The sequence below is a fragment of the Ranitomeya imitator genome, chromosome 2, assembly GCF_032444005.1.
Source record: "Ranitomeya imitator isolate aRanImi1 chromosome 2, aRanImi1.pri, whole genome shotgun sequence".
NCBI classification, from domain to species: Eukaryota; Metazoa; Chordata; class Amphibia; order Anura; family Dendrobatidae; genus Ranitomeya; species Ranitomeya imitator.
In genome coordinates, this window is record NC_091283.1 from 304,326,027 (window position 1) to 304,350,484 (window position 24,458).

At 42.4% G+C, this 24,458-nt stretch overlaps 1 protein-coding gene across 1 annotated transcript in view; it reads left to right on the forward strand.

Annotated features, from left to right (window-relative positions):
* LOC138666962 (oocyte zinc finger protein XlCOF22-like) overlaps positions 1–21,566 on the forward strand; it is a 38,505-nt gene extending 16,939 nt beyond the window's left edge. Inside the window, exons 3-8 of the mRNA XM_069755169.1 lie at positions 15,874–16,077; positions 16,202–16,372; positions 16,441–16,567; positions 16,647–16,744; positions 16,945–17,035; positions 18,822–21,566. Of these exons, the coding sequence (XP_069611270.1) occupies positions 16,000–16,077; positions 16,202–16,372; positions 16,441–16,567; positions 16,647–16,744; positions 16,945–17,035; positions 18,822–19,924 (1,668 nt within the window). The 5' untranslated portion in view covers positions 15,874–15,999 and the 3' untranslated portion in view covers positions 19,925–21,566. The remainder of the gene's footprint in view (positions 1–15,873; positions 16,078–16,201; positions 16,373–16,440; positions 16,568–16,646; positions 16,745–16,944; positions 17,036–18,821) is intronic.
* Positions 21,567–24,458: the final 2,892 nt, after the last annotated feature.

The window sequence follows — 24,458 nt, forward strand, 5'->3', positions numbered from 1 at the left end:
ATATGTTAGACGTTAGGAGATCTCTTCTTCAGTATATTTCAGCCACTGATAATTGGAAGAAAGTTGGAGCACTGCTTCTTTCCTTCCAAGGAAAGGGTGTAGAGTATCGAAATATTCACTGGCTAAATGGATTAGGAAAACTATCTCTCTAGCTTATACAGCAGGCGGGGGCCAGCTCCGCAGAATCTAAAGGCACATTCCACCCGGGCCATGGCGTCATCCTGGGCAGAAAGATCTGGAGTATCAGTGGAACAAATATGTAAGGCGGCCACATGGTCATCTGTTGTGATAGGCAATTCAGTATCACAATGGACATAGCGGTCAGAGCACATACAGTGATCTGACAATAACCCAAAATAATAGAACGAGCTCTGAGACGTGGGAACTCTGCAGACCGCAATCCCTAATCCTCTCCAAACAACACTAGAGGCAGCCGTGGATTGCGCCTAACTCTGCCTATGCAACTCGGCACAGCCTGAGAAACTAACTAGCCTGAAGATAGAAAATAAGCCTACCTTGCCTCAGAGAAATACCCCAAAGGAAAAGGCAGCCCCCCACATATAATGACTGTGAGTTAAGATCAAAAGACAAACGTAGGGATGAAATAGATTCAGCAAAGTGAGGCCCGACTTTCTTAACAGAGCGAGGATAGGAAAGATAACTTTGCGGTCTACACAAAACCCTAAAGAAAACCATGCAAAGGGGGCAAAAAGACCCTCCGTACCGAACTAACAGCACGGAGGTACACCCTTTGCGTCCCAGAGCTTCCAGCAAAACAATTAGACAAGCTGGACAGAAAAAATAGCAAACAAATAGCAAAGAAGAACTTAGCTATGCAGAGCAGCAGGCCACAGGAATGATCCAGGGAAAAACAAGTCCAACACTGGAACATTGACAGGAAGCATGGTTCAAAGCATTAGGTGGAGTTAAGTAGAGAAGCACCTAACGACCTCACCAGATCACCTGAGGGAGGAAACTCAGAAGCCGCAGTACCACTTTCCTCCACAAACGGAAGCTCCCAGAGAGAATCAGCCGAAGTACCACTTGTGACCACAGGAGGGAGCTCTGCCACAGAATTCACAACAGTCATCCCCTTCCACATTCTTTAAGCACTATCGGTTGGATTTGGGGTCCTCCTCTGATCTCTCCTTCGGGTTAAGGGTGCTACAAACTATAGTCCCTCCCTAAGGTAGCTTACATCTCTGTAAATCTCTCGTAGTGCTGTCATGGGAGTCCGAATAAAGCATTAAGCTACTTACTGGTAGCGGCGTTTTTCGGAGGCCTATGACAGCACCCTTAGTTCCCTCCCTATTCACGTGGGGGTTGCACTTTCTAATATGTATATAGTGTGATATGTAGATCTCACGTGTGGTGTCTAGTTACAATATAATAGGTTATTTTTGTTTTCAAAATGTATATAATGTATATTTGTGTACCACTAACCGCGGTAGTCCTCTCAGGCTCTGAAATACAACTGATGCATGGGAGAGGTACCGCCCTTTTGTATCTGACAGTTTCCTGGACTGTGGTCAATCAGTTTACACCCACAGTCTACAGCTCATGCACCTCCTCGTCCTCCTCTTCAGCCTCCATCTCTGAAATCAACACATCAGTCAGAAGCTGGAATCACTGCAGCACTGCCTCAGCCAAGTGGCAACAGGCTGTGCTGAAGCTAATCTGCATAGGCGGCAAACCGCACAATGCAGAAGAGTTGTGGACAGCGCTGAAAGAGCAGTCAGATATTTGGATGACACCGCTGATCCTACAGACAGGCATGGTCGTGTGTGACAATGGCAGGAACCTGGCGGCGGCTCTGAGTCAAGGTGAGCTCACACACGTACCTTGCCTGGCCCATGTGCTTAACCTCATGGTTCAACGTTTTCTGAAAAGCTACCCGGAGCTGCTAGATCTGCTAGTGAAAGTACGCCGTCTGTCTACCCATTTTAGAAAGTCAGCTACAGCTTCAGCCGCCCTTGCCATGCTTCAGCAGCATTTTCAGCTAACGGCTCACCGACTGGTGTGTGATGTCCCCACAAATTGGAACTCTACACTGCATATGTTGGAAAGGATTTGTGAGCAGAAGAGGGCAGTAGTTGATTACAAACATCAACAAGGCCGTTGATATTCAGTTCAGACTCCACACATAAGACCTCAGGAGTGGACATGGATGTCAGACATATGTACCATCCTACAAAACTTTGAGGACTGGACCAAGCTGGTGAGCGGCGATGATGCCATAATTAGCGTCACCATCCCGCTTCTCAGCATTCTGAAAACCTCTCTGGTCACAATTAAAGAGGATGTATTGCAGGCAGAGCACGAGGACATGGACCAAGGAATCATACAGGGGGATTACACTCAGCCCAGCTTCGTGTCATTCCAAGGTGGATTGGTAGGCAATGAGGAGGAGGAGGAAGAACAGGAGCTACTTTCATGCGCTGTAGACGGTACTACAAGCACAGCTGTCATACCGTCTGTTCAGCGGGGATGGCCTGAGGACAGGGAGGAGGACAGCGTGGTCAGTCATTGTGTTGCTGAGGACACGGAAATCTTGTCTGTTAGCAGTCTGGCACACATGGCTGACTTTATGTAGTGCTGCGCTTCACGTGACTATCGCATTATAAATATTTTTGATGACACTCATTACTGATTGGTGACATGTCTAGACCCACACTACACGGAGAACTTTCAATCTCTGCTGCCAGAGGCAGACAGGTGTACTAAAATGTTGCAATACCAGAGGGCCCTTGTAGTGGAATTAATTAGAAAATTCCCATGTGAGAACGCTGGCTGCAAATGTCAGTTTGTTGTACAACCAAGGAGTCCAAGAGAGAGAGAGAGAGAGACAGAAGTACAATCCAGCTCAGAAAAAGGAATGATGGCAAAGTTCTGGGACCGTTTTCTCAGACCCTCCCATCGTGCCGCACAGAGGCAAGAAGTGCTGTCACAAGAAGTGCAATGTTTGGGAAGATGCTGAGGGAGTACCTTGCAGATCGTACAAATGTCCTTGGTGATTCCTCTGTGCCTTTTAATTATTGGGTATCCAAGCTGAATACGTGGCATGAACTGACTCTCTACACCTTGGAGGTCCTGGCCTGCCCTGCTGCTAGCGTTCTGTCAGAGCGGGTTTTTAGTGCCACTGGTGGAATTTTAGCAGATAAGCGCATCCACCTGTCAACTGAAAATGCTGACAGGCTGACTCTTATAAAAAATGAACAAGGGCTGGATTGGGCAAGATTTCTGTACACCACCAAGTGAAAACAGCAAAACATAAACTGTAATACATTGTCTATTTTGTGGAGGTGTATTGTCATGCACCTCTCTCCAACCACACATTGCTATCCGCTTCCTGATTTCGTCTGTTTGGTGTTATCCTCCTTATCCTCATCCTTATCATCCACAACCAGTACAACACCAGGGTGAACGTATTCTGTGATGTAAAAGTCACTCAATTTTTGTGGAAGGGTGTTTTTCAGATGCCCGTTACTAATTAGAAACCAAAATAAACTCCCCCAGGGGGAACTGTATAGATGTAGATGTACATATATTTTTTCCATTTATTCTTATATATTCCAGTTTTAATAACTCTGCACCGTCCCCTTATGACCAGAGCATACCTCTACAATATGAAAATATTGAAATACTATTATATATTTTTTGTGATATCCCTGACTCTGAGCTATTGTCAGGGACAAACATATCTCGTTGGACACAATCTGGCATCATATATATGAACCTGTGTCCGCCCCTCCCTTTTGTTAATTACTTTCATCAGTGGATTCACAACTTTATATATATATATATATCAGTATAATTTATCTTAGTCTCCTTATTCTCTACTACCAAATCACCAGGCTTAATGTCTTCTGTGCCGCTATGGGCAGTTCAATTTTTGGCAAGGGTGTCTATGATGCCCATAGTATATTTTTTAAAAATGTACCCCCCTTGGGGAAATGTTTCTCAGCCCATGCACTGCACAAGTCTAGGAGACACACTCCTTTGGGCCGGGGTCACACTAGAGACGAATACGGCTGTATGAGAGGCGCAAAAAACAATGCATTACACTCGGACCAATGTCTCTCTATGGGGCAGCTCTCATCAGCCGTATATTTCTCGGCTGTATTTTACGGGCTGAGAAAATCGCAGCATGCTGCGATTGTCAGCGTATTCCTCCAAAAATGCGCCAATGCAATGCAAAATAATTGTCTACATATAGTATAGGGGTATATATATATATATATATATATATATATATATAATTCCAGTGAGATAAATATAGATACAGTACAGACCAAAAGTTTAGACACACCTCATTTAAAGATTTTTCTGTATTTTCATAACTATGAAAATTGTAAATTCACACTGAAGGCTTCAAAACTATGAATTAACACATGTGGAATTATATACTTAGTAAAAAAAGTGTGAAACAACTGAAAATATGTCTTATATTCTAGGTACTTCAAAGTAGCCACCTTTTGCTTTGATGACTGCTTTGCACACTCTTGGCATTCTCTTGATGAGCTTCAAGAGGTAGTCACCGGGAATGGTTTTCACTTTACAGGTGTGCCCTTTCAAGTTTAATAAGTGTGATGTCTTGCCTTATAAATGGGGTTGGGACCATCAGTTGTGTTGTGCAGAAGTCTGGTGGATACACAGCTGATAGTCCTACTGAATAGACTGTTAGAATTTGTATTATGGCAAGAAAAGAGCTAAGTAAAGGAAAAACGAGTGGCCATCATTACTTTAAGAAATGAAGGTCAGTCAGTCCGAAAAAGTGCAGTTGCAAAAACCATCAAGCGCTACAAGGAAACTGGCTCTCATGAGGACCGCCCCAGGAAATGAAGACCAAGAGTCACCCCTGCTACTGAGGATAAGTGTATCCGAGTCACCAGCCTCAGAAATCGCAGGTTAACAGCAGCTCAGATTAGAGACCAGGTCAGTGCCACACAGAGTTCTAGCAGCAGACACAGCTCTACAACAACTGTTAAGAGGAGACTTTGTGCAGCAGGCCTTCATGGTAAAATAGCTGCTAGGAAACCACTGCTAAGGACAGGCAACAAGCAGAAGAGACTTGTTTGGGCTAAAGAACACAAGGAATGGACATTAGACCAGTGGAAATCTGTGCTTTGGTCTGATGAGTCCAAATTTGAGATCTTTGTATCCAACCACCATGTCTTTGTGTGATGCAGAAAAGGTGAACAGATGGACTCTACATGCCTGGTTCCCACCGTGAAGCATGGAGGAGGAGGTGTGATGGTGTGGGGGTGCTTTATTGGTGACACTGTTGGGGATTTTTTCAAAGTTGAAGGCATACTGAACCAGTACGGCTACCACAGCATCTTGCAGCGGCATGCTATTCCATCCGGTTTGCGTTTAGTTGGACCATCATTTATTGTTCAACAGGACAATGACCCCAAACACAACTCCAGGCTGTGTAAGGGCTATTTGACCAAGAAGGAGAGTGATGGGGTGCTACATCAGATGACCTGGCCTCCAGAGTCACCAGACCTGAACCAAATCGAGTTGGCTAACAAGGGCTAAGCATCTCTGGGAACTCCTGCAAGACTGTTGGAAGAACATTTCCGGTGACTACCTCTTGAAGCTTATCAAGAGAATGCCAAGAGTGTGCAAATCAGTAATCTGAGCAAAAGGTGGCTACTTTGAAGAACCTAGAATATAAGCATATTTTCATCTGTTTCACACTTTATTGTTACAAGGATATCGGAAGGATATATAAAAAGGGAGACAAGGGGCGCAGAGTCTAAGTGTAGATGTATATTCACAGCAAGAAATATATATTGTTGCACTCACCCTTTGGATGTCTTGTATGTACATTCAATTGATCCGTATGATGGATCCACGCCTTATAATATTCCGGTATGCAGCACTATTGCAGGAACTATGCCAGCCTTGATCCAAAGATTGCATGTGAATACAAAGGTTAGAGAAAAAAAAAATTTCCTTTCTAGGCGCTTCCGGAAGACAAGGATAGTTTGAAGGTTGAGATAATTTGCTCAGTACCAAATTTATTAGGACACTTTAATAAGAACAAAACAACGCGTTTCAGCCCACAACGGCCTTCATCAGGTATTATATGTGCTTTTAAAAATGTTTTACAAGAAAGTTATCTTTATAGACTGCTGATTCCTAACACATAGAAGGGGTGTGCCTGAATTGATTAGGATTAACACTCCACCCCAAGTGAGTCAGTGTGATCTTAAACCAATCCTAGTATAATTAAAAAAAAATATATATATATATATATAAATATACAAGACATATTATAAAATGTAAAGTTACACAGTAAATCCTTTCAAAAAGTATTTAAAAAACAATTAAATTACATATCGTCTTAGCAAAATTTAAAATTTAAAAGTTAGGAAAGGAGAAAATAATAAAAAATGAAAAATAAAAATAAAATGAATAAATAAATTAATACATATGCGAAGCACATTATAAAATGCAAAATTACACAGTGGATCCTGTAATCCTTTCCACAGATATTTATAAAACAATTCAATTACATGACATTATAGCAGAATTCAGAAGGGAGAAAATATACATATACTTATACGCACATACATACATACAGTGGGGCAAAAAAGTATTTAGTCAGTCAGCAATAGTGCAAGTTCCACCACTTAAAAAGATGAGAGGCGTCTGTAATTTACATCATAGGTAGACCTCAACTATGGGAGACAAAGTGAGAAAAAAAAATCCAGAAAATCACATTGTCTGTTTTTTTAACAATTTATTTGCATATTATGGTGGAAAATAAGTATTTGGTCAGAAACAAACAATCAAGATTTCTGGCTCTCACAGACCTGTAACTTCTTCTTTAAGAGTCTCCTCTTTCCTCCACTCATTACCTGTAGTAATGGCACCTGTTTAAACTTGTTATCAGTATAAAAAGACACCTGTGCACACCCTCAAACAGTCTGACTCCAAACTCCACTATGGTGAAGACCAAAGAGCTGTCAAAGGACACCAGAAACAAAATTGTAGCCCTGCACCAGCCTGGGAAGACTGAATCTGCAATAGCCAACCAGCTTGGAGTGAAGAAATCAACAGTGGGAGCAATAATTAGAAAATGGAAGACATACAAGACCACTGATAATCTCCCTCGATCTGGGGCTCCACGAAAAATCCCACCCCGTGGGGTCAGAATGATCACAAGAACGGTGAGCAAAAATCCCAGAACCACGCGGGGGGACCTAGTGAATGAACTGCAGAGAGCTGGGACCAATGTAACAAGGCCTACCATAAGTAACACACTGCGCCACCATGGACTCAGATCCTGCAGTGCCAGACGTGTCCCACTGCTTAAGCCAGTACATGTCCGGGCCCATCTGAAGTTTGCTAGAGAGCATTTGGATGATCCAGAGGAGTTTTGGGAGAATGTCCTATGGTCTGATGAAACCAAACTGGAACTGTTTGGTAGAAACACAACTTGTCGTGTTTGGAGGAAAAAGAATACTGAGTTGCATCCATCAAACACCATACCTACTGTAAAGCATGGTGGTGGAAACATCATGCTTTGGGGCTGTTTCTCTGCAAAGGGGCCAGGACGACTGATCCGGGTACATGAAAGAATGAATGGGGCCATGTATCGTGAGATTTTGAGTGCAAACCTCCTTCCATCAGCAAGGGCATTGAAGATGAAACGTGGCTGGGTCTTTCAACATGACAATGATCCAAAGCACACCGCCAGGGCAACGAAGGAGTGGCTTCGTAAGAAGCATTTCAAGTTCCTGGAGTGGCCTAGCCAGTCTCCAGATCTCAACCCTATAGAAAACCTTTGGAGGGAGTTGAAAGTCTGTGTTGCCAAGTGAAAAGCCAAAAACATCACTGCTCTAGAGGAGATCTGCATGGAGGAATGGGCCAACATACCAACAACAGTGTGTGGCAACCTTGTGAAGACTTACAGAAAACGTTTGACCTCTGTCATTGCCAACAAAGGATATATTACAAAGTATTGAGATGAAATTTTGTTTCTGACCAAATACTTATTTTCCACCATAATATGCAAATAAAATGATAAAAAAACAGACAATGTGATTTACTGGATTTTTTTTTCTCAGTTTGTCTCCCATAGTTGAGGTCTACCTATGATGTAAATTACAGACGCCTCTCATCTTTTTAAGTGGTGGAACTTGCACTATTGCTGACTGACTAAATACTTTTTTGCCCCACTGTATATATATATATACTTTTTTTTTTTTTTTTAATTCTTTACTCCTTTTTCTCTTTTCTTCTCTCCCTTATTCCCTTCATCTTTCATTTACCTCTTATCCCTCTCCCTCCTCCTCCCCTCTCCATTGCGAATCTCTATACATTTTCCACTGTTTCATTGAGGCCATCGGGATATAAGGTTTTTAATCGGAAAATCCAATAGGACTCCTTTCTATTTAATTTCTGGATTCTGTTGATGTCATTCTGTGGTATTTGCTCCACAGGGGTTACCTTTGTCAAATTTTTTGTGATGTTTGACCAGAAGGTGTCTGGACAGACTGTTTTAAAAAACCTTTTTTGGTGTTGTGCCTGTGGCCATTCATACACAATCACACTTTTTTGTTAAGTATATAATTCCACATGTGTTAATTCATAGTTTTGAAGCCTTCAGTGTGAATGTACAATTTTCATACTCATGTAAATACAGAAAAATCTCTGAATGAGAAGGTGTGTCCAAACTTTACTTCTGTACTGTGTGTGTGTGTGTGTATATATATGTATATATATATATATATATACAGTGGGGCAAAAAAGTATTTAGTCAGTCAGCAATAGTGCAAGTTCCACCACTTAAAAAGATGAGAGGCGTCTGTAATTTACATCATAGGTAGACCTCAACTATAGGAGACAAACTGAGAAAAAAAAATCCAGAAAATCACATTGTCTGTTTTTTTAACATTTTATTTGCATATTATGGTGGAAAATAAGTATTTGGTCAGAAACAAAATTTCATCTCAATACTTTGTAATATATCCTTTGTTGGCAATGACAGAGGTCAAACGTTTTCTGTAAGTCTTCACAAGGTTGCCACACACTGTTGTTGGTATGTTGGCCCATTCCTCCATGCAGATCTCCTCTAGAGCAGTGATGTTTTTGGCTTTTTGCTTGGCAACACGGACTTTCAACTCCCTCCAAAGGTTTTCTATAGGGTTGAGATTTGGAGACTGGCTAGGCCACTCCAGGACCTTGAAATGCTTCTTACGAAGCCACTCCTTCGTTGCCCTGGCGGTGTGCTTTGGATCAATGTAATGTTGAAAGACCCAGCCACGTTTCATCTTCAATACCCTTGCTGATGGAAGGAGGTTTGCACTCAAAATCTCACGATACATGGCCCCATTCATTCTTTCATGTACCTGGATCAGTCGTCCTGGCCCCTTTGCAGAGAAACAGCCCCAAAGCATGATGTTTCCACCACCATGCTTTACAGTAGGTATGGTGTTTGATGGATGCAACTCAGTATTCTTTTTCCTCCAAACACGACAAGTTGTGTTTCTACCAAACAGTTCCAGTTTGGTTTCATCAGACCATAGGACATTCTCCCAAAACTCCTCTGGATCATCCAAATGCTCTCTAGCAAACTTCAGACGGGCCCGGACATGTACTGGCTTAAGCAGTGGGACACGTCTGGCACTGCAGGATCTGAGTCCATGGTGGCGTAGTGTGTTACTTATGGTAGACCTTGTTACATTGGTCCCAGCTCTCTGCATTTCATTCACTAGGTCCCCCCGCGTGGTTCTGGGATTTTTGCTCACCGTTCTTGTGATCATTCTGACCCCATGGGGTGGGATTTTGCGTGGAGCTCCAGATCGAGGGAGATTATCAGTGGTCTTGTATGTCTTCCATTTTCTAATTATTGCTCCCACTGTTGATTTCTTCACTCCAAGCTGGTTGGCTATTGCAGATTCAGTCTTCCAAGCCTGGTGCAGGGCTACAATTTTGTTTCTGGTGTCCTTTGACAGCTCTTTGGTCTTCACCATAGTGGAGTTTGGAGTCAGACTGTTTGAGGGTGTGCCCAGGTGTCTTTTTATACTGATAACAAGTTTAAACAGGTGCCATTACTACAGGTAATGAGTGGAGGAAAGAGGAGACTCTTAAAGAAGAAGTTACAGGTCTGTGAGAGCCAGAAATGTTGATTGTTTGTTTCTGACCAAATACTTATTTTCCACCATAATATGCAAATAAATTGTTAAAAAAACAGACAATGTGATTTTCTGGATTTTTTTTTCTCAGTTTGTCTCCCATAGTTGAGGTCTACCTATGATGTAAATTACAGACGCCTCTCATCTTTTTAAGTGGTGGAACTTGCACTATTGCTGACTGACTAAATACTTTTTTGCCCCACTGTATATATATATATATATATATACACACACACACACACACACGTTTTCACAAATATTTGAGCCCATGGATCCATTATATGTCCATTTTGCAAGCCGGTGAGATTCTCGCCGTACGGATGACGCACGGATATTTTTTTGGAGACAAAATCGCATCCTCGCATTGAATATGGATCACTGTTCAGGAACTTTTCTGCGTATCTCAGCTGTAAAAAAACGGACATTAGAAGTCTAGGAGACATGCTTCTTAACATTGGGCCTAGCTTATAATGACTTCCTCCACATGTCATTATTCTCTGCCACTAGAACACCATGGTGAATGTGTTCTGTGCTGCTACAGCCATTCAAGTTTTGGCCAAGGACATCTATGATCCTCATAAATAATTTTTTTTAAATGTAACCCCCCCATTGGGAAATGTTTGTCAGTCCATACACTTGGTGTATGGGCATTACAAATTTAGTAGACCCGCTCCTTTGTAATGTTACAGTATTTTTGAGGCCCTACTCCATGTTTCTTCCAAGGGGGATTGGGGTGCGTGCAAATTTGGGTTAAGGCGGAACTTGCATTCAAGGCATAAGGAAACAGTATGGCAGGACCAACTGAAGAATGTGAAGTGGGTTTTCCTGTGGCCATCCAATACCTGGGTTCAAAGGCTTCTTGGGGTGCATATAACTTGGTAGCAGGGCAGGCCTTGCATTCAATGCAACATTTTTTCAGGAATCCCTCCTGTACCTCTCGTGAAAGGGGTATTGGGGTGCATTGTAATTGTTGGCTGCCCAGCCACTCACTTCATAGGCAATAACAGCATAGGAGACCCACTGTTTAATAATGGCCCTTTAAGAATATTAATGTTGCCTGATGCCCCTGTAAAAATAGGCTTTGTGACTGAGTCCCTCTTTCATAAATGAAACAAGATGTGTCTCCTTATGTGTCACACATCACATGGCCAGCTGGGTTGTTAAATGTTACAATGACATTTCCCAGTGAATGCATTGTAAAAGTTAAAAAACGCATAAAATACGCTGATTGTGAACATAGCCCAAGTGGTGGAGAAACATTTTTGTCTGTGGGTAATTATTTTGCCTTATATACAGTCATGGCCAAAAGTATTGACACACCTGCAATTCTGTCAGATAATACAAATTATTTGGTATTATTATCTTCATTTAATTTGTCTTAAATTAAAAAACACAAAAAGAATTGTCCTAAAGCCAAATTGGATATAATTCCACACCAAAAAGGGGTGGATAAAAGTATTGGCACTGTTTGAAAAATCATGTGATCATTCTCTAATTTGTGTAATTAACAGCACCTGTAACTTACCTGTGGCACCTAACAGGTGTTGGCAATAACTAAATCGCACTTGCAGCCAGTTGACATGGATTAAAGTTGACTCAACCTCTGTCCTGTGCCCTTGTGTGTGCCACATTGAGCATGGAGAAAAGAAAGAAGACCAAAGAACTGTCTGAGGACTTGAGAAACCAAATTGTGAGGAAGCATGACCAATCTCGAGGCTACAAGTCCATCTCCAAAGACCTGAATGTTCCTGTGTCTACCGTGCGCAGTGTCATCAAGAAGTTTAAATCCCATGGCACTGTGGATAACCTCCCTAGATGTGGACGGAAAGATTGTGCAGATGTTGGATAAAGAACCTCGACTAACATCCAAACAAGTTCAAGCTTCCCTGCAGTCCGAGGGTTCAACAGTGTCAACCCATACTATCCGTCGGCATCTGAATGAAAAGGGACTGTATGGTAGGAGACCCAGGAAGACGCCACTTCTTACCCCGAGACATAACAAAGCCAGGCTGGAGTTTGCCAAAACTTACCTGAAAACGTTTTGGAAGAATGTTCTCTGGTCAATTGAGACAAAAGCAGAGCTTTTTGGGCAAAGGCATCAACATAGAGTTTACAGGAGAAAAAAAGAGGCATTCAAAGAAAAGAACACGGTCCCTACAGTCAAACATGGCGGAGGTTCCCTGATGTTTTGGGGTTGCTTTGGTGCCTCTGGCACTGTACTGCTTGACCATGTGCATGGCATTATGAAATCTGAAGACTACCAACAAATTTTGCAGCATAATGTAGGGCCCAGTGAGAGAAAGCTGGGTCTCCCTCAGAGGTCATGGGTCTTCCAGCAGGACAATGACCCAAAACACACTTCAAAAAGCACTAGAAAATGGTTTGAGAGAAAGCACTGGATACTTCTATGGTGGCCGGCAATGAGTCCAGACCTGAATCCCATAGAACACCTGTGGAGAGATCTAAAATGGCAGTTTGGAGAAGGCACCCTTCAAATATCAGGGACCTGGAGCAGTTTGCCAAAGAAGAATGGTCTAAAATTCCAGCAGAGCATTGTAAGAAACTCATTGATGGTTACCGGAAGCGGTTGGTCGCAGTTATTTTGGCTAAAGGTTGTGCAACCAAGTATTAGGCTGAGGGTGCCAATACTTTTGTCTGGCCCATTTTTGGAGTTTTGTGTGAAATGATCAATGTTTTGCTTTTTGCTTCATTCTCTTTTGTGTTTTTTCATTTAAGACAAATTAAATGAAGATACCAAATAATTTGTGTTTACATTATTTTCAGGAAGAAACTGAGTATTATCTGACAGAATTGCAGGGGTATCAATACTTTTGGCCATGACTGTACAAGTCATTACCCTGGAAAGGATGTACCTTAACATTTCGGTTTAGTTTTTGTATGTTTTTGGTGCACCTGTAAAAATGGCATGAAACTCTGACAACATTGCTTACAGCTGTGACCTAGGAGTCAGAAATGCTTCCAGGGGTGTTAAATATTAATTGAAGTTAACACCGTATAGAGAGCACACGTGTTCTATGGGACATATATAATCCACAGCTCTTAGGAGGGCGGGCGGTCACTTAGGGCCTCCTCCTGCCTTCTCCTTCACTCTCTATGGACTCCAGACTTCACACAGATGGAATGGACAACTGGTATGTCAGTTATCAAGGATGACTACTACCATACTTTATGACAGGGACAGACGCCATTTACCATTAAAGATGGGGAACAAACGTTGATACGGAAAAATTGACAATCTCTTTGTAACTACTTCACCTATTTTATGTTTTGTTGCAATGTGGTTTTTTTTGTGGGCAATCCAATAAACTACTACAATTTTTATGAAAATATCATGACATTTTTCTTTAAGAGTATCATATCTGGTAAAGAGTCCTGATTAAATAAATGTGCGAAATAAGCATATTTAACAAGGGGCGATTCCCATTATGTTCCTGTGTCATTTGAGCAGTGTTTCCATCATTTTCAGACATTTTTAGACCTTTAAAAGGACCCCCGGGGAGATCGCAGTAAAAATACTGTTTCCCATAGACTTACATTGGGCTTGTTGCTCGGGTCGAGTACCCGAGTATTCCAATTTGCTCGACACGAGCATTCGAGCATTTTAGTGCTCGCTCATCCCTATGGGTGACGGCTTCTTGTTTGTGTGCCGAGCTGACGTTTTTATTGATACAATTTTTGTGTAGATACAATGTTTTGCTTGTTATTGCATTTTAATGCAATGTTGCGGCGACCACAAAAATGTAATTCTTTCGTCTTTACTTTGTCGTTACGCCGTTTAGAGATCAGGTGAATTCTTTTTATATATTGATAGGTTAGGCAGTAATGAACTAAGCGATACCAAATATATGTATTTTTTGTTTTTTAATGGGGTCATTTAAACTTTTATATACAGTATATATTTTATATTTTTAAAAAACATTTTTGAATTTTACTTTACACTTGTTTCAGTAATCTCCATGGGAGACTGGAAGCTGTGATCATCCGATCACTTGTGCTACACAGAACAGTGCTTCAGCCCTGCTCTGTGTAGCAGAAATGTTCACTTGCTGTGAGCGCCGATGGCTGGCCCAGCGCTCATAGCTATCCGGCAGTGACAACCACAGGGTTCTCCTGCAGACCCCGGATTGTCATGCCAACCCATCGGTGACCCGCAATCATGTTAGTGACGTGCTTTGGCGTGATTGTGATAAATGCTGCTGTCAGAGATTGACAGCAGCATTTAACAGGTTAACAGCCATGGGTGGATCACGATTCAATCCGCGGCTGTTAGGGAAACAAATCAGCTGTTGAAAACAACTGACATGTTCCGGAAAAGATGTGGGCTCAGCGCCTGAGCATACATCAAACAGGGAGACCTGACATGCTCCACACATGTACGGTGCATATCATGAAGGGGTTAATATCTGTTTTGTTTTCTGGTGTTTCCGTGTAATATAGGACAGCCTAAAGGTACCTTCACACTAAACGATATCGCTAGCAATCCGTGACGTTGCAGCGTCCTCGCTAGCGATATCGTTTAGTTTGACACACAGCAGCGATCAGAATCCTGCTGTGATGTCGTTGGTCGGGGCTAGAGGGCCAGACCTTTCTTTGGTCGCTGGCTCTCCCGCTGACATCGCTGAATCGGCGTGTGTGACACCGATTCAGCGATGTCTTCGCTGGTAACCAGGGTAAACATCGGGTAACTAAGCGCAGGGCCGCGCTTAGTAACCCGATGTTTACCCTGGTTACCATCCTAACAGTAAAAAAAACAAACACTACATACTTACCTAACGCTGTCTGTCCTCCAGCGCTGTGCTCTGCTCTCCTCCTGTACTGGCTGTGAGCGTCGGTCAGCCGGAAAGCAGAGCGGTGACGTCACCGCTCTGCTTTCCGGCTGCTGTGCTCACAGCCAGTGCAGGAGGAGAGCAGAGAAGCACAGCGCTGGAGGACAGACAGCGTTAGGTAAGTATGTAGTGGTTGTTTTTTTTACTGTTAGGATGGTAACCAGGGTAAACATCGGGTTACTAAGCGCGGCCCTGCGCTTAGTTACCCGATGTTTACCCTGGTTACCTGCATCGTTGGTCGCTGGAGAGCGGTCTGTGTGACAGCTCTCCAGCGACCAAACAGCGACGCTGCAGCGATCCGGATCGTTGTCGGTATCGCTGCAGCGTCGCTTAATGTGAAGGTACCTTTAGGGAAGAAATAAACCCCATGAGACACTGTACATGGAGACTTTGGTATCAGATAACTTCTGTCCACAGTGTTTGTGCAAACAAACAAGCTTTTATAAAAGCCTCAAACTTCTGTGTGTGAATCAGACCTGAGATCTAACGTAATAGAAGATTACAGTGCGGGGAAGACGGGAAACCTTCATATAGACGGCCGGTGGGGATGGAGTCAGTGATGAACTCTGGCCAAATATGTTTCTAGAGCCGTAGTAGAAGATGATGTCGTCCTCACAATAAAGTAGTTATTTCTCCTGTCACGTGTAATGAATATCTCCTGCAGTATTGCTAATGCCGATTCTAGTGTCGGTAAATGAGACAAGAATTAGCGTTATGGAAGATGAGTCTATGAGAAACGTATTCAGCTGCCGACTCCGAGGAAGAAACTGCTTGTTGTCTGTGGCCTAAATATATAGGTTTTATTAGTAGATGTAAAGAAGGAAACTAAATACTGTATAATAACAAATCTCATATGTTTCGCTTATTTTCTCCAGTAATCGCATTATTACACAGGATTTTTATGCTGTTACATCAGCTCATCTTCTCAGGTCTCTACAATATCGGATCCTCTCAGTGAAGATCTTCTATATAAGAGAATTTTTCTGTATTACCCATCAAAGATGGATATGGACAGAGACAAGATGGCGGAGAAGATATTACACCTCACCCTAGAGATTCTCTTCCGTCTTACTGGAGAGGTGAGATATTCTGATGACGTCACATTACATCATTATCTATGGGAATGACAGATGGACAGAACTGGAGAGGTGAGGACTCTGGGAATGTCTGTACTGAGATCTATTTGTTTCTCTCCATAACCAGGATTACACAGTAGTGAAGAAGACCTCTAGTGAGCGCTGTCAGGACCCTGTGTCTGAGGGATGGAGAAGACCCCTGAGCCCAATCACGGGGCCTACCCTGATATATGAGGACATTAATGACCAGAAGATCCTGGAACTTATCTACAAGATGATTGAGCTGCTGACTGGAGAGGTGACACTGCTGGGATATTATACAGTAAGAAGGGTTCGGAGCCATAACGGTATCATTGTATGTGTCAGGTTCCTATAAGGTGTCAGGATGCTGCCATCTATTTCTCCATGGAGGAGTGGGAGTATTTAGAAGGACACAAAGATCTGTACAAATTCATCATGATGACGGAGGATCCAGAGTTCTTCACATCACCAGGTAATAGGACTAAATACACACAGTCTATAATTATCTGTATGTAAAAAATGAATTCGGTTACTGTATGTGTTTCCTCCAGATCTATCCAGTAAGATGACAACACCAGAGAGATGCCCGCATCCTCTTCTTCCACAGGACTGTAAACAAGAAGATCCCAATGTTCCTCAGGATCATCAGGTAGATGGAGAGAAGGTGTCAGGAGATCTTCCCTATGATGTGTAGACGGCTGTGAAGGTCTTCTGCTAAGTCTTGTTTTATCCACCAGTATTATATGTTTTATACTTGTGTAATGAGAACGGTGGAGATGGCAGGATTAGAGCTGATCATAGATGTGACTTCTCCATCTGTCTGTGACTTTTATAATATATATGTTTCAGGGTGAAGATCAGACCCCTATTAATACTACAGAGACATATTTGAGGGGTGATGAGCGGTGTAAAGAGGAGATTGCAACATATGACAACCCAGGTCAGTAGTAACCACTAAATGCAGAGAAGTCACTGATTCTTCTCAGACACCTCCTTTGTCTGTTTTATCAGTGTTGTACTCCGACCATATTACAATCGTGTAATCACCATTTTGCCTCTAGACCATAACATTCTCCTCCACCCAAAACTGATCTACTTACTTTGGGCATTGAAAATCCTTTTCTATAAAACTTACAACCTGGAGGATCCACCTACCTCCTGGGATTAGGAGACGCTGACCATTACCTGCCCAGATCCGTAAACTACAAAGTAAAATGACAGCGTACGTAGAATGTGCTCACAAGTTGGAAATATATTATGATGGGCCTTTTGGAGAAATTGGAGGGTAATGATGCTGTTGTATTCCAAGATCCCTTATATGGGAAGAATTAAAAAAATCAGGGCTTCAAAAAGCGCTGCCAAGTGCAGAGCCATAAAGTTGGGCATCAAAACAAATTAACATAAAAAATTGCTTTCATTTTAAAATGCTTCACATTTCCGATGTGAACCAGCTCCCTCAGGCATATATAAATAATACATTGTGGATGTTAAATATCCTCCAATTGCTTAATTTATTAATTAAACCGCACTTATGATGCACAGTTTTTTGTATTGAAACCTTTCATCTTATACAAAACAATACAAATAGATGTAAAATGCATATTGAATGCACAATAAAATACATATAAAGAAACATAAACATACATGGCAACAACCAAAATACCTAAGAATTATTTGAAAAGATACCCCTATTATGTCGTATTTGCTCTCATTCAGGCCCTCCGGTTTAAGCGTGGATAGTTTAAATATCCAATAGGATTTCTCATTCACAAGTCTTTGGAACCTATTAGACACAGTTTCTGATATTTGTTCTAATATAATAAGTCTTAAACTGGTGGAATCTCGTTTACATTCTAAAACGAAATGCCTAAACAGGCTGTGACAAATTACACCTTTTCTAATATTATGTCTATGGCTTTTCATCCTTTTAAGGATCGTTTGAGTCGTTTTTGCCCTCTATTGGTCTTTAGCTTTGTTGTCCCCAACGTTTGCTGCTTGACCTTGTTGTAATGGACTGCCGTCTCAGAAATTTTAAGGATGAAGGCAGCACAACGCTTACTCTGTCCCTCTGCTAGTAAAGCCAGAATTGAGCCCTTCTTTTCTTTTGAAATCCTTTGACATGGCTAAAAGTTATTTTTTCATTCCTGTTACTTTTGGGATATTATTAGCATTTGTTTTGCCAGCCAGCTTGTCCTATTGCAAGGGGATTGTGTACACCACAGCAGTGTTTTTTATACTTTCAAGTGATCACCTAATCAGAAGCACATTAAGTAGAATGTTGTGTACTCTGGTTGGAATTCAACTAACACTGGGATGGAATGGCACACTGCAAGGCTCAGAAGTGTGGAGGAGATTTGACTTTGGATATTGCTGGATTGGTTATGGAAGTCATGTTGCTTTTTAACAGCAGGAAACTTCTATTTTTCCATTGACAAATGATGGACCGAAGTGGGGACTTGTTTTTTTGCGGGATGAGTAGAAGCTTGTATTGTTATTATTTTCACCTACATAACATTGTTTGGTGGCTTTTGTTTCCTTTTTTGGGAGGCAGAATGAACAAACACCACGCTCTACTGGTTCATGCTATGAGGTTTTTTTATTAGACTGTGAACTGCCATTGTTTTGTGAATTCAATATTTTTACATAACCTGACATTTTTGCAGACATTTTAAGTAGAAATGGTAAACAATTTTTTATTCAAAAATAATTGGTTTTATGCTTGACAGATGACTGTACCTGGAGATCAGAGGAACAGCTGACATCTTCAATTTTTAAATCAGATGATTGCGAGATCACCCAAGATTCTATTGAAGTGACTGCCATTACTCCAGATATACCAAAATCCCTTCACAGCAAAGATCAGTCATCTGATCCTTTGAAACAGGACTTGTATTCTGATTCTTTACCGACTGCTAAGGAAAATCAAACTCACAAAAAAAGCATTAAAAAAAGAACTGTTCCTAAAGCAAAGACATTTTCACATTCAGAACATCAAAGTAGTTTTCCCCTCAAAAAATGTTTTCTTAAACATCAAAAAATTCACACAGCAGTGAATAGATTTTCCTGTTCCATTTGTAGGAAAACTTTTAGGAAAAAATCAAATCTTGCTAGTCACACGAGAACTCACACCGGGGAGAAGCCTTTTTCATGTTCAGAATGTGGGAAATGTTTTAACCGGAAAGCACATCTTGATATCCACCAGAGAACCCACACCGGGGAGAAGCCATTTTCATGTTCAGAATGTGGGAAATGTTTTAACCAGAATTCAGATTTTGTTACGCACCAGAGAATTCATGCAGGGGAGAAGCCTTTATCCTGTTCAGAATGTGGGAAATGTTTTAACCAGAAAGCGCATCTTAAAAGCCACCTGAGAACCCACACGGGGGTGAAGCCTTTTTCATGTACAGAATGTGGTAAATGTTTTTACTGGAAATCACTTCTTGACACCCACCAGAGAACCCATACAGGGGAGAAGCCTTTTTTGTGTTCAGAATGTGGGAAATGTTATAACCGCAAAGCGCATCTTGATAGCCACCAGAGAACCCACACAGGGGTGAAGCCATTCTCATGTTCAGAATGTGAGAAATGTTTTTACTATAAATCACATTTTGTTACGCACCAGAGAATTCATACAGGGGAGAAGCCTTTTTTGTGTTCAGAATGTGGAAAATGTTTTAACCAGAAAGCGCATCTTGATAGCCACCAGAGAACCCACACAGGGGAGAAGCCATTCTCATGTTCAGAATGTGTAAAATATTTTGTGAAGAAATCATCTCTTCTTAGTCACCAGTGCAGTCACACAGAGGAGAAACTTTTTTCATGTTCTTAATGTGGTTAATGTTTTGCTTGGAAATCAGCTCTTAAAGGGAACCTGTCACCAGCAAAAAGGCTATTAACCTGCAGATGGGGTGTAATCTTATGGTTAATTGCAACACTTGACTGGCGCCTGCTGTTAGCCAAAAGCTGCTGTGAGAAAATGAACTTTATTCTCCTTGGCAGCATTCGGTTTTAGTCAAAGGGGCATTGCCGGCGCTGGTTCTTTCACCCTCTGAGAATACTGAACGGTAGCTGTAACCGTGCACCTTGTGTTAATGACACTGTCTCTGCATTGGGGCCGGTGGCCAGTCAGTCTCTAGGCACAGTTATAGCCACTGCTCTGTGTACTTTCTTGCTCAAACTATGGACGTGCAAGTCTGAAGAGATCACCCGCACCCGGATCTGTCTGCAAGTCGGAAGCTTACTGAACTCCATGCCACAGTCTGGATGATTTGTTAATAGTGGTAAATACAGCTCTGACAAAAATTAAGAGATCACTGCAAAATGTTCAGTTTGTCTGATTTTTCTCTTTATAGGTATATTTTTAAGTAAAATGTTTAGAAAATACTTATTATGCACAATAAAACTTAACATTTAATAAATTATCCATAAAAATTCAACCCACATACGACCTTGGACCAATGTCAGTTGTTTGACTAAAAGATACAGGGTGCTCAATATCCTTGACCTCTCAACTATCTGTCCCCTACCTTGCCGCGGGGGTTGGCACCCTATATCCTGCGCAATGGCTCCCCCGCTCAATGCAGGCTCTCCATAAATCACCCTAATGGGCCCAATCGGGCAGGAAAGAAAAAAAATCAAACAGACCATTCATTCCAGATAAATACAAAAATTAGTCACAGGTATTGATTGATAACGTGCTCCAATATATTGCACATGCCCAGGTGCATTCATGTTTGCTCTAATATACTGCACACCTACTCTTTTTGCACCTATTCCCAGGGATTAAGAAATACTGGAAACCTATATACTGTGCCTAGGTAACCCTACCTGTCAGAGGTATCAAGACGGGCCTTAACAGGTAACAAATGCTCAAAAAACATGACATGACACACTGAACTGTGGAGCCCCAACCCGGAAGTAATGAAACCGATGAGCGCCGTAACGAGCGGGGATACAGGAAACATGAGGAGGTAATTGATATATAAGCCTGTCATGATACAGGGAACATAAGGCTGATAGATACCTGTGGGTATGGATGGACATTGTTCCCCACTGTATCTGAGGGTGGATCTTTTTGAATCCTCCTGAATCATTATTCATATAAGTCTCTTTGAGAAATAATACGTATGTCTCCCGATGAACCGATTTCGGGGAAAAGCGTTGAGAATTACATACTTTAGAGAATAACATTTTTTCTTATTAGTATACATTTTGCATTATGAGAAGGGAGTCGTCACTGGTGTGATTTTTTTTTGAGCATTTGTTACCTGTTAAGGCCCGTCTTGATATACATCTGTGTCACTCTGATTAAGGATATATTAAATTTCCCCTTTACAAGTAGCATAGGTTGCAATCAGGGTGAGACGACGCTGAGCAGGGGGCACCAATTGCGCAGGATTATAGGGTGCCATCTCCCGCTGAGAAGTAGGGTTACCTAGGCACAGTATATAGGTTTCCAGTATGCCTTAATCCCTGGGAATAGGTGCAATAAGAGTAGGTGTGCAGTATATAAGAGCACACATGAATGCACCTGGGCATGTGCAATATACTGGAGCACATGTTATTAATCAATACCTGTTACTAATTTTTGTATTTATCTGGAATGAATGGTCTGTTTGATTTTTTTCTTTCCTGCCCGATTGGGCCCATTATTTTATGGATAATTTATTAAATGTTAAGTTTTATTGTGTATAATAAGTCTATTTTCTATATATGGTGCTTTTTGACGATGAATTGATTACATTGTTGCATTTTTTACCTTGTGGTCTGTGAAAAAATGTGAGTAAAATGTAACTTGTTCTTTTATTTTATAAACTTCTGACAACATGTCTCTGAATTTCCATGCAATAAATTTAGTATTTTTTTTTCTGACAGAAAAATGGTCAAAATAAAGAAAAAAAAGTGCTTTCAGACCTCAAATAATGCAAAGAAAACAAGTTCATAATCATTTAGAAACAACAATATTAGTGTTTTAACTCTGGAAGAGTAGAGAAATCAATATTTTGTGGAATAACCAGGATTTTTAATCACAGCTTTCATGCGTCTTACCATGCTTTCTACCAGTCTTTCACAATGCTTTTGGGTGACCTTATGCTACTCCTGGTCCAAAAATGTAAGCAGTTCTTCTTTGTTTGATGGCTTGTGACTATCCATCTTCCTTTTGATTACATTCCATAGGTTTTCAATGGGTTTTTAGGTCTGGAGATTGGGTTGGCCATGACAGGGATTTGATGTAGTGGTTCTTCATCCACACTTGATTGACCTATATGTGTGGCATGGCGCATTGACCTGCTGGAAAAACTTGTCCTCAGAGTTGGTGAACATTGCCTGAGCAGAAGGAATCATCTGTTTTTCCAGGATACTTGTATGCAACTTGATTCATACGTCCTTCGCAAAGAACAACCTGCCCAATTCCAGCCTTGCTGAAGCATCCCCAGATCACCGATTCTCCACCAAATTTCACAGAGGGTGCAAGACACTGTGGCTTGTACGCCTCTCCAGGTCTCTGTCTAACCATTAGATGACCAGGTGTTGATCTGGGGAGCACCAATGCTCCTTTAAGAATTATGTTGCTGGAAAAAAGACTAAACAACCGACTTTGGAAAACATTACTGAAAGGCAGAACAATTAGGGTACGTGCACACATTGCGGATTTTGCTGCGGATCTGCCGCGGATAGGCCGCTGCGGATTCGCAACAGTTTTCCCTGAGTTCACGGTAGCATGTAAACCTATGGAAAACAAAATCCGCAGTGCATATGCTGCGGAAAGAAATGCGCAGAAACGCTGCCTTGTTTATTCCGCAGCATGTCAATTCTTTGTGCGGATTCCACAGCGGTTTACACCTGCTCCATAATAGGAATCCGCAGGTGTAAAACCGCAGATGGAATCCGCACAAAACTGCAAAAAAAAAACACGCGGTAAATCTGCAGTGCGGTTCACCTGTGGATTTACCAAAATCAGTGCGGAAAAATTTGCACACCTTTTGGCAACGTGTGCACGTGGCCTTATACTGCCACGGGATTACAGTGGGGCCAACGGATCAAGGTGAATATTCTATTGATAGGTACTAGCAAGGTTAAGGCATTAAGACCTATGCATTTTGTCAAATATTTGTATGTGCTCCCCTGTGGAGCTACCCATATTTTCCCGTCTCCCATGACCGCACACCTGCGAGAGGGATCCTCCCAGTCTGGACAGGAAACCTACTGAAATAAAAGGGCGGTACCTCTCCCTCGCTTCAGTTGGGTTTCCTGTCCTGATGGGAACCCTTGTGCTTAATCACGGCGGTATTTTGATTGAACATTTCCACTCACCCGCTCCTGTCCCGGCACTGGAAGGGCAGGCAGGGCGTCTGTATGCCGGCCTTCAGGATGCTAGAAGCGCCGTTCGCAGATCCTGCGGGCTCTTGTGGGCGTTGGGCCAGCACAGTCCGGACTCTTGGGGGCCATTCTGTGTCTGCCACGCCACTCTCTCCCCCTCTAGGCGACTTCCGGGTGCGCGGCTGATGTTGCGCGCAAGGCACGCTGGGAAGGGGCGTGCCTGCATGACGTCAGAGTGGCGCGCCGGATCCAAGATGGCGGCGCCCATGGTACGGACGCCAGAGACGATGTGGCTTCCCGGCGGTATGCAGGAGGGGGAGAGGGGCATAAACGGATACCGGAAGAGGTGGGGAGCACTACGGATTACCCTTTATTTAAGGGTGGAGTCACACAGAAACGTCACTCACTTCTATACAGCCTTCCAGAGATGGAGGATCGTATAGTGCAGCAGCAGCCGCCATTACAGCAGCAGCAGCAGCAAGAGCCCTTATCAGGTGATGCACCTAATCACCAACGTGCTAAGAAAAGTAGCCACTCGAGTGGAAGAAGCAGCAATCGTCCTAGCCGGACGTCACAGGACTCTTCAGCTTCCAGGAGGGACGTTGTCCGTGCTCCCAGCCAGACTCAGAATCCGGTACCCTTCTTGGTCAGCGGGTGGTGAGTAATCTACGTGAATGTCACCCTGGTGGTAATGGGCTCATTTTCTGTTTACTTAGCAGGCGCCGAGGAAGGCTAGCTCCAAGTCAAAGCATTAGGAATGTTCCCTCTGTAGAGTTCCATTGGCAGTCCAGTGGCAGAAGAGTCTTTGTGTATATTGCATCCAAAAACTATCCAGGAAGAGACCCCTGACTTTGCCTCTAGTCTCAGGGCAATAATCAGAGCGGAAGTACAAGGCTCTGTAAAAGCAGCCCTTAGGAAAAATGGTAGTAAAAACCCGGAACCGGTTTCTGTTTCCGAGGGTTCTCATTCTGACGAGGAATGTCAGGAGGAACCATTATCTCCCTTCTCCTCCTCTTCCATGTCCTCTGGTTCCTCTTCAGATA